This window comes from Pseudomyrmex gracilis, unplaced genomic scaffold (assembly GCF_002006095.1).
Source record: "Pseudomyrmex gracilis isolate BER0280 unplaced genomic scaffold, ASM200609v1 scaffold_338, whole genome shotgun sequence".
Taxonomy (NCBI): Eukaryota; Metazoa; Arthropoda; class Insecta; order Hymenoptera; family Formicidae; genus Pseudomyrmex; species Pseudomyrmex gracilis.
The window spans coordinates 124,551-137,533 of record NW_018020922.1 but is presented as its reverse complement, the minus strand read 5'-3'; the positions used below and the strand labels follow the sequence as shown (position 1 = coordinate 137,533).

General features: G+C 29.3%; 2 protein-coding genes across 3 annotated transcripts; one reads left to right on the top strand and one right to left on the bottom strand.

The window, feature by feature from the left end:
- Positions 1 to 418: 418 nt before the first annotated feature.
- LOC109860157 (elongation of very long chain fatty acids protein AAEL008004-like) lies at positions 419 to 2,294 on the top strand (the record flags this gene model as incomplete). The annotated part of the gene is made up of 3 exons (XM_020439057.1): positions 419 to 577; positions 737 to 1,039; positions 1,327 to 2,294. Coding segments are annotated over 3 exons (657 nt in total), but the record flags the coding sequence as incomplete, so codon positions are not given.
- Positions 2,295 to 5,270: 2,976 nt separating this feature from the next.
- Positions 5,271 to 8,584, bottom strand: LOC109860159. Of its 2 annotated transcripts, XR_002250787.1 has the most exons (6): positions 8,416 to 8,584; positions 7,667 to 7,802; positions 7,399 to 7,457; positions 6,861 to 6,978; positions 6,468 to 6,625; positions 5,271 to 5,599 (listed from the first exon to the last, which is right to left on the bottom strand). XR_002250787.1 is itself a non-coding variant. In XM_020439059.1 (5 exons), exons 1-5 carry the CDS (start codon positions 8,446 to 8,448, stop codon positions 6,519 to 6,521), a joined length of 453 nt encoding a protein of 150 aa, XP_020294648.1. In that variant the 5' UTR covers positions 8,449 to 8,584; the 3' UTR covers positions 6,346 to 6,518. The 2 variants fall into 2 exon arrangements, 1 of the variants encoding a protein (XP_020294648.1); XM_020439059.1 differs by lacking the exon at positions 5,271 to 5,599 and having other exon boundaries at positions 6,346 to 6,625.
- Between the last annotated feature and the right edge of the window lie 4,399 nt (positions 8,585 to 12,983).

Below are 12,983 nucleotides of genomic sequence, written 5' to 3'. Positions count from 1 at the left end.
GTATCATAATTTTCCTTATTTAACGCCTCGATTCGTGTAACGGCTGATAGGTTCATCTTGAACGTATGAGTATTCCTTTGGTTTTCAAAGAGAGAAATCACGCGGATGTTCAAGAATGTTCTGGGCCCATAACCTATTAGCGAGGAAGGACGATGGTGATCGGGCGAGAAACGTAGTTGTACACCTCGAATTTTATGAATACTGAATATTTATTACACTCAAAAAGATGACAGAATATAGAGTACACTACTGCGAACAAAAATAGTCTTTGTGTAGATTGCACTTCTTTTGTGAGCACTTCGGACGATTCGATGTCGTCTGTCGTTGTTCAAGCGAGAGAGAGCCGGAAGTAAGTGGCGGGTAAAGAAGAAAGTTAGACAAGAGACGAGAGCGCCTCTGGTGGGTCTTCCGATTATGACGCGCAAGCTCGATCTCCAACATTATATTATTTTATAACATATTTCAAATTCTTGCTAATGCGTGGCTGGTACACAGTCACATATCTGCCGGCTGGTTTACTGAATATAGCATAAAATGTAATAATAATAGTGATCCGACGACTACAAAAGGTTTTAAGGTATGTTTTTATGTTAAGTATTGGATGAAATTAGATTGCTGAATTATAAAAAACGTAACACATATTGTATGTAAAACCAATGCAATTACATACATTTCCTTTTCACACTTTAAACATGTAATAATTAATATTTTTCAAATACAAATTTGTGCATTTCAGCTAATAACTATTTCATGGTGGCTATTAATATTAAAACTAATTGATTATATNGAAACGTGTATATTTGTTTTACGGAAAAAACAGAATCAAGTTTCTACTTTGCACGTGTATCATCATGTGTCTAATGTCTTTTTTGGATGGTGTTACCTCAAATACATAGTAGATCCCAGAATGACATTTNTGTCTTTACTTAATTGTTTTATACATGTTATCATGTATATATATTACTTCATTGCAGCATGGAGCACAACCATGCAACAAAAAGTATCTTTTTTTAAACCTCATATTACGAAGTTACAAATGGTAAGTTTTACATTATATACAAGTTTGTAAAGTATGTATATATTACGCATGTATCATATAAAACAAAGTTTGTACATTATATTCTACAATTGAACTTCATACATATTGTTAGTAACTGTCCACTTAATTAGGCGAATTTAAATTATTTTAACGTTCCTATGGTAAATTTATTTTACATAACAACAATATATTTTGAAATTATAACCTTTAAATAATATAAAGTATTTGTATAATATATCATTATAAGTGCGTGATTATTAATATAGTTTCTATTCACAACATTATAGACGCAGTTTGTTGCTTTAATATGCTATGGACTACAGGTTTTTCTAGATCCAGAATGCAAAGGAGTACAACGAGCAAAACAATTTATATTCGTATTTAGTTTGAACTTGCTACTATTTCTATACTTATTTTATGACTTTTATAAAAAGACATATGGCACAAAACAGAAACAGAAAATTGCAAAACACGAAGAGTAAAATTTATGTATGTACAAACAGGGTTGTGAAGTAACACGTTATTTGTAACGTCGTTACCGTTACAGTTACCAAAACCAATTCTTACATCTTTGTAAATGTACGCTGAAACGAGTGGCCGTGAGAGTTGTAAAANAATACTATAAGATATGAGATAGCCGCTTCTCTTTATTTTAAATCACATCATTATGACATGTTATATTTGTGAGTAACCAGCTTTTTTTGCTAACATTCAATTTACTAGCCAGTTGTCTTTGCGATAGATTTGGATTTTTATCTAAAAGTTTCTGCAAATCTTTATGTTTAAACTTCTTTCTCTGCATGTAGNATAAGTTCATGCGTTTTCCAAATTTTTGCGGATTTCTCATGGTTTGTAAACGTTCCCAAATACATGTTTGTGAAACATTCATTTCCTGGCCAGTTCCCATTGCGATNTATTTGGATTTTCATCTAAAAGTTTCTGCAATTCTTCATCAGATCCAAATATGGCTTGCCCTACTTCCAAATCAGGTCCGGATCCGGTGATCTAATAAGAGCCTTGTGCAGTATGTAACGCTACGTATCAAATGGCCCTGATCAGGCTGCCGGGTTCGATCCTGATCAGGCTGCCGGATTCGATCCTGATCAGGCTGCCGGACTCGATCCTGATCAGGCAAATAAATTAGGCTCTGATCAGGCTGCCAGATTAGACTCTAATCAGGCAACCAGATGTAGATCGGATGTTTTTATCATCGCATTCGAAGTAATAATTAATAAATGCATATTTTTAAATTTAACAAAGGATTTATTTTNAAAATTATGAAACTTTAAAAAAACCTATAAACATTACCTTTTTGGAACAAACTGATTTTGTCCNAAACAAATTTTGGAATAAACAATGCATAACTATATAACAATATATAACAATATATTTGTACTGTTTAAAAAGTAAATAATATATAATAAATATTTTTAGATTATATAATAATAGCTAATAATATAATAATATAGATATTTTTAATTAACGCCATTTGTTGTACTTTTTTTTTCAAGATTTTAATTTTTATATTTTTACTTTTTTTCGGAAAAGTCGTTGACCCCAGTCTTTTATAAAAGTATATGAATATACTATATTAATTCGTATAATGTGAATAAAATTATTTAAGATTACATACCTGTAAAATGTAGATTGTTTTCGTAATTTACAAAGTAAAATTATATAAAAGTGGATACTACTAATATCCTTTATATATGTTAAATGTTTTTCAATATTCCAAAAAAAAAAAAACTTGAAGTATCACAATAACTCATATTAATAATTAATAAAAATATATAATACATTTTTAGATGTTTTATTATCAATAATATTAGTACTTTTTATAAAACAAAAAACAATAACATCTTGAAAAAGCATTTCACGTTATATGCAACAAGAGCGCAACGTGAACATGTATTGTGTCACGCCTTATAGCCGGTTTCGTGGAAAGAAGACAAAATATAGTAGGTTTGCACTTTTCCACGAGTCAACAATCGAGCGTGACATTAGGTTTGTTTTTTTTCCCTGAACTGGATGCACTACTTCAAGGAAAAAAAACACCTATTATGTACACGGACGGCAGCAGAGATGCCAGTTTGCGGAGTCCGTGATGGTACGGTACCATCACTAGCGCCCGACCGTAACCATAAGCTCAAGACGTAACAGCAGTTTTACACATATAAAGTAAGATATAAGACGCTCGTTATATGTAAACAAAAATACGGGAGATTAAGTCGAGCCAAAACACATTGATATATTTAGATAAAAGTGATCACTGTATACTGACTTTCCATATTTTTATTATTGTTTACATATATATATACAGGGTGTCCCAGAATTGGTGTGACATCTCTCGTAGGCAGGTAGAAAGAGTAAACCTGAGTCGAAAAGTCCTGAACCATTTTTTTCTATTATTTATAATAAAGAAATAATTATTGAGTAAATCAGGCCAATCAGCGCCGATCTTTAGCCAGGCGCACGTCAGTAAACCGCGCGGAGCGCTCACATACACCAGGCGCGTGGCTCACTGACGTGCGCCCGGCTAAAGGTCGGCGCTGATTGGCTTGATTTATTCAATAATTACTCCTTTATTATATGTAATAGAAAAAAATAGTTCAGGACTTTTTGACTCAGTTTTCCTCCTTCTACCTACCTACGAGAGATGTCACACTAATTCTGGGACACCCTCTGTGTGTGTGTGTGTGTGTGTATACACATATAAAATTTTATAAAAACCATAAGGAAAGAACTTTATAAATCTCATTTTTGTAATTTTAGAGGAAAGCGATTTTAGAGTTCGAAATGTATATGTATTGTTACACGTTTTATAAAAATATATATATATATTTATATCTTGGAATAATATATAAAAATATTTATATCTTAGAATCTATCAAAAATTTCCCTTTCTCGCTTTGAATAATAATCAAAATACTCCATTTTAACTACCAAGGATATTAGGATTTTCTTCTTTTCTAGTGACTAGACTTCTCTAGGTATGATCTTAATCTGCAATTCACATAAAAAATCTTATGCGTCGGGACCATTTGCTAACTGTGATAACTGTTGTAGCTCTTACAAGTTTTACGGAGTCTGAAATCAACCTGCGACTCAAATAGTTTGTAACTTTTACAGAAACTGTAAAAGTACTTTAACTACACTCAAACGACCTACTGTTACTCTGACGTATATTTACAACGCACGCAAGCGCGACGTGGCAAACGAAGTACCAATAAACAAACAATGAACGTGCGCGCGAAATTCACTTCTGAGCGCTTCTATGCCGCGAAATGATTGTTCGATATATTTTCGGCATATACAAAATTTTATAGGTGTTCAAAACTAAAAATGTTTATCATTAGTTTTGCCCTCTTACAATGTATTTAAGTCAAAAACATGCACAAATTACTGTCATGCGACTGTTTGCCTATAAAACGTAAATGTTTCCAAACTTATGGAAAGTACTGTACGTGTTACTAATGATGTATAAAATAAAACAAGATGATAAATGTGTTACTGATACAATAGTAAGTGGTTACAGATAGAAATTTTATCTTGTATTAAAAATTTATGTTTATATGTGAATAAGTTGCATGTAATGTACTTTAGACAGTAAAAACGAAAATGTTACTTTTAACATTTTTTGCATGTCCCAGGAGGTCTACTCTAAATTTTGAGTTAAAATAACTCATTTGTTGTGAGTCACACCATATCAATATTATGTTAATTTTACATTGAAATAATAATCCAAATGTCGTAACACAAGAAAAGTTCTACATTTAGACGCATGATTTTTTACTGTGTAGTTTTTGGTGTATCTGCGCCAAGGTTTTGTTTATTAAATATTTTTTATTCGAAAACAGTTTTACATGAATTTTTGACTTTTACACAAAGCGAAATCGATGAACGTATAATTCGATATAGGTACATTTTATTAGGAAAAAAAATAAACGACTGGGTTTGTGTGAAGAATTAATTTTTTAAATATTTTTTTAAACTATAAATTATACATATCACACGTATACTTTCTTAAGTAACGTTAATGTTTATTATATCACTTCTTTTCTAAAACAGATTTTGCAAAGAACATTTTTGTAGAAATACATGTTAGAATTTCGCAGTAGTATTATATGCACAATAATATTTTGTTTTTTGCACAATAATTTTTGTGTGAGTTTCAGTTTTTTACAAACTACATAAAGAATAATTACGTTCTTTTTTTGCATTTCTTACGAGTTATTGTATTAGCTATTTTTTCACATAGGTTTTTATTGTATACGCAATTTTATATATATATATATATATTTTTACATTACACATTTAAAAATAAAATAACAAATGTAAAGTGTCAAGTACTCAACAGCACTAGTTTGTCAACGACAAGCACATGACAAATGAGTTACTTTCCTACTCTCTCAAGTAGAATCAGTATATTGAACTGACGATTAAAATATCTACTGATTAGATAATTGTAAGTTTTCCACCACGAGAATCAGTATTTTACTACATCATTTAATTAAAGCGCTTTTACTGTGCGAATCAGTATTAGTCAATCACTGGATCAATCTGTAAATATAAAAATAATTTATAACATAAAAAAATTGTTTTATAATTAGTTTATAGTTTCATACTTTATGTCTTCGAGTAAGTTCTCTCTTGTGGTTATTATTAATATTAATTTGTAGAAAAAAAATCTTTGCGTCAGGAATCAACTTGACTGAACTCGAACCTCGAAATCGTCTGATTATCAAGCGAGCACTCTATCACTTCAGCCATTGAAACTTTTGACGTCAATTATTTTTAAAATTAATATATTAATGCCATTCAGTGATGTTACTGATTCTCAGTAAAATTATTTGTCATTAAATCAATCAGCGAAATTTTAACTGATTCCCAGTAAGAAAACTAATCTGTCACTGACACCTAATCTTAAAAGAGACATTCTTTCACTGTGAATATGATATTATGACTGATTCCCAGTAAAATTTTTTGTCATTGAATCAATTAGTGTAATTTTAATTGATTTTACTTAAAAAAGCATTATTTACATAATGCTTTTTTACATAATGCTTGTTCCAGGAAGTTCTCAAATTGAAATTAACATTTTCTTTTACTACGTACTCGTAAAAAACAGTTATAACAATCCGATAGATATACTTTATTCTAGTATATCTATCATCATAAAATTTGATTTTATGTTAATAGGATTATTAAAATTATATATAAAATTTATGATTTGAATAAAATCATTATTTATGATGATTTTATCATCATAAATCTTTATTTATAACGATAAAAGAAAACACATAAAATAATATTCATGCAGATATATTTTCATCTATTTTTTAGCTACTTATGCATTGTTGTTATTTTTGTTAGTACATTTTTCAAATGTCAACCATATTACGTAACACTTCTAATACCAAATACCTACTTCTAATAAATGCTACTCATACAATTTGCTTTTATATACTTCATTCTGTATTTAAATTAATGATAATGGAAATTCGAGAAACGACAATATTTTATTATCTATTGCACACTTTATGTATCGTTTTATTTCCTCGAAAGTACAAACTGGACCACCACATTCTGCAACAGGAAGCGAGAAAAAAGTGTATAACATTATGTTAAAAACAGATACACCTAATAAGATATATATTCAATAAGATATCACATTGATATATAATTTAAATAATAATAAATATTGAGAACAAAATTAAGCAGTAAACATATCACTACACAGTAAAAACTTTCTACAAAAAACATAGATTTTCTCAAAATAGGTAAAAGTATGTAGTAAAATCTATATAGATGTATTGATTACCTAAATCAGTGCAATGCTTGATGATCTTTTGACATCTTAGTATATTTGAAGAACTCAGAAAAACTTTTGAACAATATTCGTTTAAGTCACTTCTAATCATTTTATCTTCTTGACTGATCTAGAAGTGATGTAATATAGTTAGTAACTTACTCTATACTTGTTCGAAATGAATTAAAAAAACAATGGTACAGAAAAACAAACTATTCAACATTTAGGTTTGTATAAGTTAATTTATCGTGTGTGTGTATGTATTTTTTTACGTTTTATATAACGTTTATGTTGTGTTTTATTTGATTAGTATTTTATTCAGACTGCTCTTCAAATCCTGATGAAGCAAGCTTAAATGTTCACGAAATGTCAATATAAAAATAACACTAATAAGGGGTCAAGCCCGAAAAACATCTTCAAATGTTAATACAACACACCGAGTAAACATAAAATATCAGATTAATATTTTATTCTCTTTAATGTTTATGTAAAGAAATATATAAATAAATATTTATGCATAAACTCATATATGTATAAGTAAAGAACGTACTACACCATCTTTCTTCAATGCGCAGTTGGAAGCATCGACGAAGATATTGAATTCATTTTCTACAACATATAAAGACATGTATATAATATTTGAATAAATCGCAGCTAAAATAATTTTGATTGCTCTTTGTGTGTATCTATTGAAATTATCTTGAATTAATAAAAACTGCATTTTATATGCAAAATAAATTCAGTACTATTAAGTAAACTTCTTAGAATTGTTAACTTTCAGTCACATAATGTTCAATCATATACTGTTCAGCACTTACTCAAGATGTTTTGCAAATTGCCAGAACTCTTATCGAAACCTGAAATTTGGTTTAAAGTACTATTTTTGAAACAGGTTACCACGCTGTCATAATAAGCTGCAGGTCGCAACAGACTTGCACAAGTATGAATGGCCATCTAAAATTAATAAAATAATTGAACGCAAATGATGTAACCACAAAAAAAATAAAAGCATTATTATATTTGTTACGATGCAATACAATATTATACACGTAAGAATAAGTGCAGTCACATATTTTGCGCCAATTTTTTCAAACTAAGTAGATGTGATCAGATTTTGTCAGTCTTAAATGTGATTCATATGTGATCTGATCTGATCTGATCTGATCCGAAAAGACAATATGAGCAGATTTTATATTACACATATAAAATCATATGTGACATATGTTTCTATGTTTTTTCTGTTAAATCTAGTATTTTTGTGGTTTTTTTTATAAATTGTGTTTAATTAAATATCTCTCTCTGTTTCTAAGCTCTTTTATAAAAAAATTAATAAATTAACCTTAAAATATATCTAAAGTTATACTTTTTATTGACTTATAACAACGTAGGAATATCAAGTTAGTAAAGTAACGTCCACACGTATATAATGGAAGCAAGAAATGTGTAAGGATAAAGAAAAACTTTAAAGACAAAATAAATAGAAAATGTAAAGATAAAAAATGTACAAGCAAGTTGGTTTAGAACAAATTCAAGAATTATAATTTTTATAGATTTGTATAAGACTCACCAAGACGCAAATCGTAAATAAGATAATCTTCATTTTGCTGCTTTTCGATTAATTTAATTCAATTGTTCGATGCAACAATTCGAGCAACACTATGTGGAACATGAAAATTTCGATGGCATTTATACGCAAAACTGATGTGTGTTTTACTGATAATGATGTACGTACTGAAAAACACAAATAATGTACAGTACTCTCTATAAGTTGGAAACACATTTTAAAAGTGTGCAAGATAAGATAAAACACACGTAATAAAATCAAGTTTTGTATGAGTAATCGGCCAATAGAAACCAAGTGCAAAGTTTTATTCGCAATAATGTAGACGAAACTGTGTGTCGATGTCGAAACGTTTCAACTTATATTTAAGTCATCTTCAGTCAACCGACTATAATAAATACATTTTCAATTTACAAAATGATATAAAATAGATATAAAAAATATAAAAAATATAAAAAATATTAAAAAATATGAAAAATGGATCTCATCTACAAAAGTAACTTACAATTAGAAAAGTCAACACTTGAACGTAATATTGAAATATGAAAGTATGTACTGCACGATTAGATGAGTCATGCTCAAGGAGATAATAATAATCGAAAGGCAAAACAATATGTTGTCAAAAGTCGTTGAATGTGTAAATCTGTGAGAAAAAATGTACAAGAGTCAAAGTTTATCGATTATCGGTAAATATGTTTCATCTGATAGTTCAGTATCTTTCATAATGTTTAAATTATTGTCTTTCTGTAATTTAATAAATAGCATCTCAGAGGTCAATCGTTTAAAATAATTCGGTTCTTTATCAAGGATTTGGACGGATTTCCAATTAAAAGAATGATTAAAATTTCTGCTATGTGTGGCCAATACTGAAGTCTCTTGATCTTTCTTCACATAATTCTTATGTTCTTTGATTCTTGTGGAAATTTGTCTTTTGGTCTGTCCTACATAATTAAAATTACAAGATGCACAATCTATTTGATATCTACTATTCTGTAGTTAAATATGAAAAGTTGAGTAGTCAGTTATTATATTGTAGGTATATTATGTACATGTTACGTATAATATAAGTTGTATTACTGAATAAAAACACATTATTTTTACTATGCACAATCTATTTGATATACTACATTTTTTTGTTTATCCGGAGGAATCGGATCTTTATGAGTCTTAATATAGGTGTTCAATTGTAAGATGTTTCTATATGCTATTTTGTATTTGATGCTTTTGAAGAAATTATTGAGCTGATCAGTATTAGCCAATATATGTAGTAAGACGAAAAATTGAGATGGTTCATGGTCCTGTATTGTGTTTGTTTTATGTAATTTTTTAAGTCTTCTATTAATATTCTTGAATATAATATCTAATGGATATTGATTTTTAATTAAGACATCAATAACAAATTGTAAATTTTTCTTGTGAAATTTCGGATCAGACAGCTTTATCGCTCTATCAGTTAGTGACATGACAGTACCAATCTTATGACACATCGGGTTGTGTGATAAAAAATTCAAATATCTACCCGAGAACGTCGGTTTATGATACCAATCACAAACCAATATGTTATCCTCTCTAATAATATGTGTGTCTAAAAAACTAATACTCTCATTAGACTGCATTTCATGTGTAAATTGCAGTCTATTATGGATTGAATTAAAAACGTTAAGTATCTCCATAACTTGTTCTTTTGGAACAGCCAGTAAAATGTCATCTACATATCTGTAGTAAATGGGAATGTTTAACGTTAGAGAGTTGAGTACTTTTATTTCAAAATCTTGCATTGTGATGTCTGCCAATAATGGTGACAATGGAGAGCCCATTGGGATTCCGAATGTTTGTTTATATATTTTCTTATTAAACGTGAAATAGGTAGAAGTTATAACAAATTCCAACGCTATTAAAAATTCTTGTTTGCTAATTTTAGTATACATTTTTATGTATTTCCATCTCCTGGCTACCCCTTCTAGTGCAAGTTGAGTTGGTACATTAGTAAAAAGAGATACCACATCGAATGAACAGAGTGTGTAACTCTGATCCAACGTAAAACCTGACAACTTTTTATAGAGGTCAAAGCTGTCTTTTATACCGAATGGAGAGTTTGGAATATTTTTATAAATGATCTTGTGTAAGTATAATGCAAATTTGTGTAATGGACTGTCAATTGTTGATATGATAATTCGGTACGGACAATTATTTTTGTGGATCTTAGGAACTCCATAAGCCCAAGGTAAAATTTGATCATTGTTGTAAATTGAGTTCAATTGTATCTGATTTATAAATCCCATCAAAACCCATCGTTCAAGTAAATTTTTTAATTTATTATTGACTGACCTCAATGGGTTTTTATCAATCAAAGTGTACGTATTTTTATCTTTTAAAATATTGTTCATTTTAGAAAAGTATTGAGATTTAAGAATTGCTACCGTGGAGTTACCCTTATCCGTCCTGGTGATAATGATGTTATTGTTGACAAAGATGCGTGTGGCTTTTGCTATTTTCAAAAGGTCAATCTCAATTTGTGATAAAGAATTATATATATATATATATATATATATATATATATATATATATTTGCATTAAGATGCGTATTTAATTTACCCTTCCCATTAGACACAACAAAAACATAACAGTGATTAAAACAATCAAGGACGTTGAATGCAACATCCGTAAACTCAACATAACAATGAAATCCAACATCCGTAATCACATGTCGTCTTATTTAAATACGCATCTTAATGCAAATAATTCTCTATTCTAAATTTTGTTGAGAAGAGCAAGAAATTACTAGATTTTCTTGTTGATCGTAAAGTTATTCATGGACATATTAAATGTCTACGATATAGCGCAGATGTGAATTTAAATTGCGAATATATGTTTTGTATGCATCTACCGGAACGTATGCAAGCGTTTTTTGATATTATGGCAAAACATTATCCGCTTTCAATATAAAAAGAAATAAAATATCTGTATATAAAAATAAAATATCTGCGTGTGTGTGTGTGTGTGTGTATTAGTCATTCTTTATTTTTTCTTATTTTTTCATTTCATAGGATCCTATTAAATGTCGCTTCATATCAAAAATATCTACGTGTTTTTTGAAGGAGAGAGCAGAAGGAAGGGCGAAGACACTTCCCTACAAGCGTACAACACGAACAAAAAGAACATAAACTATAGTATTGTTCAGAAAAATTTTAAATTACCACATCTCCGAAACCAAGGCCCCCACGAAAGTTATTTAGATAATTAAACCCGAGAAAAAAAAGAAACATATGATCATATAAGATTATATACTATACGTGATCACATCGCGTCAAATTTCGGATTTGATTTTACACGATTACTTAAAACCACGACTTATATAAAATCTTATATGATCATATAAAATATCATATTCGACTTTTATATGTAATCCCATATGATCACACGTTTACCATTTNTTCTCGGGAAGTATGATCTGCTCTGTAACATATCTAAAGCGCATCGAAATTGGTGAGATGTGACCTAAATTGCGTATTTATCTATAGGAGAGACTTTAGTTGTCTCACGAAATTAGTTGTCAAACTGCTATTATCTTGCTCACTAAATCTTGGAAAATATTCTTCTTTACATTGTAAGGTGTTACTATTGTGTTAGTACAAAATAGCTTTTCTTAAAAACATGATATATGATATTTACGAGCACTTTTGTAAAACTGGGCATGAAAAGTAGATTTTTCTTATCTTGATTTTTTAGTAATTTCACTGATTTTTAAATTTTGAATTGCAATTTTATCTTAGGTATAAGAAATGTGGTATTTTTAAATACGTTTTTTCTATATTTCTTTAATTGTCATTGCATTGCAGTTTATAAATATAACATCTTTTATTTAAAATAAACGTTTGGAGTAATTTGATTCATTCTTGCTGGAAAAAATTTTCCAAAGATGCGTCTCACTCGTGATTCGCTTTTTGCAGATTTCCTGTCTAACTCATCTCGTAGTAGTTTGTTTGAGTTACAATCTGCGGACTGAAGCCATTTTATGATTTTTAAGATTTTTTTTTTCTTATTTTCGACGTATACAAGCTTATAAGTTTTATAATAAAAGTAGTAATCATTTTTGTCGTCTTATCAATGTAATNAAGCCAAAAACATGCACAAATCGTTGTCATGCCGATTGTTTCCCTGTAAAACGTAGAAAGTTTCCAAACTTATGGAGAGTACTGTACGTGGTACTAATAATGATGTATGAAATAAAACAAGATGATAAATGTGTTATTGATACAATAGTAAGTGGTTACAGATAGAAATTTATTTTTGTATTAAAAATTTATGTTTATATGTGAATAAGTCGCATGTAATGTACTTTAGACAGTAAAAAAGAAAATGTTAATTTTAACATTTTTTGTATGTCCCAGGAGGTCTACTCTAAATTTTGAGTTAAAATAACTCATTTGTTGTGAGTCACAACATATCAGTATTATGTTAATTTTACATTGAAATAATAATCCAAATGGGTAAATGTACAGAAAAGGTCACCCCCCTCCGATTTCAATGAGCTTGACATATGTTGTCAAGGACACCTTCCTGAGTAACAATCC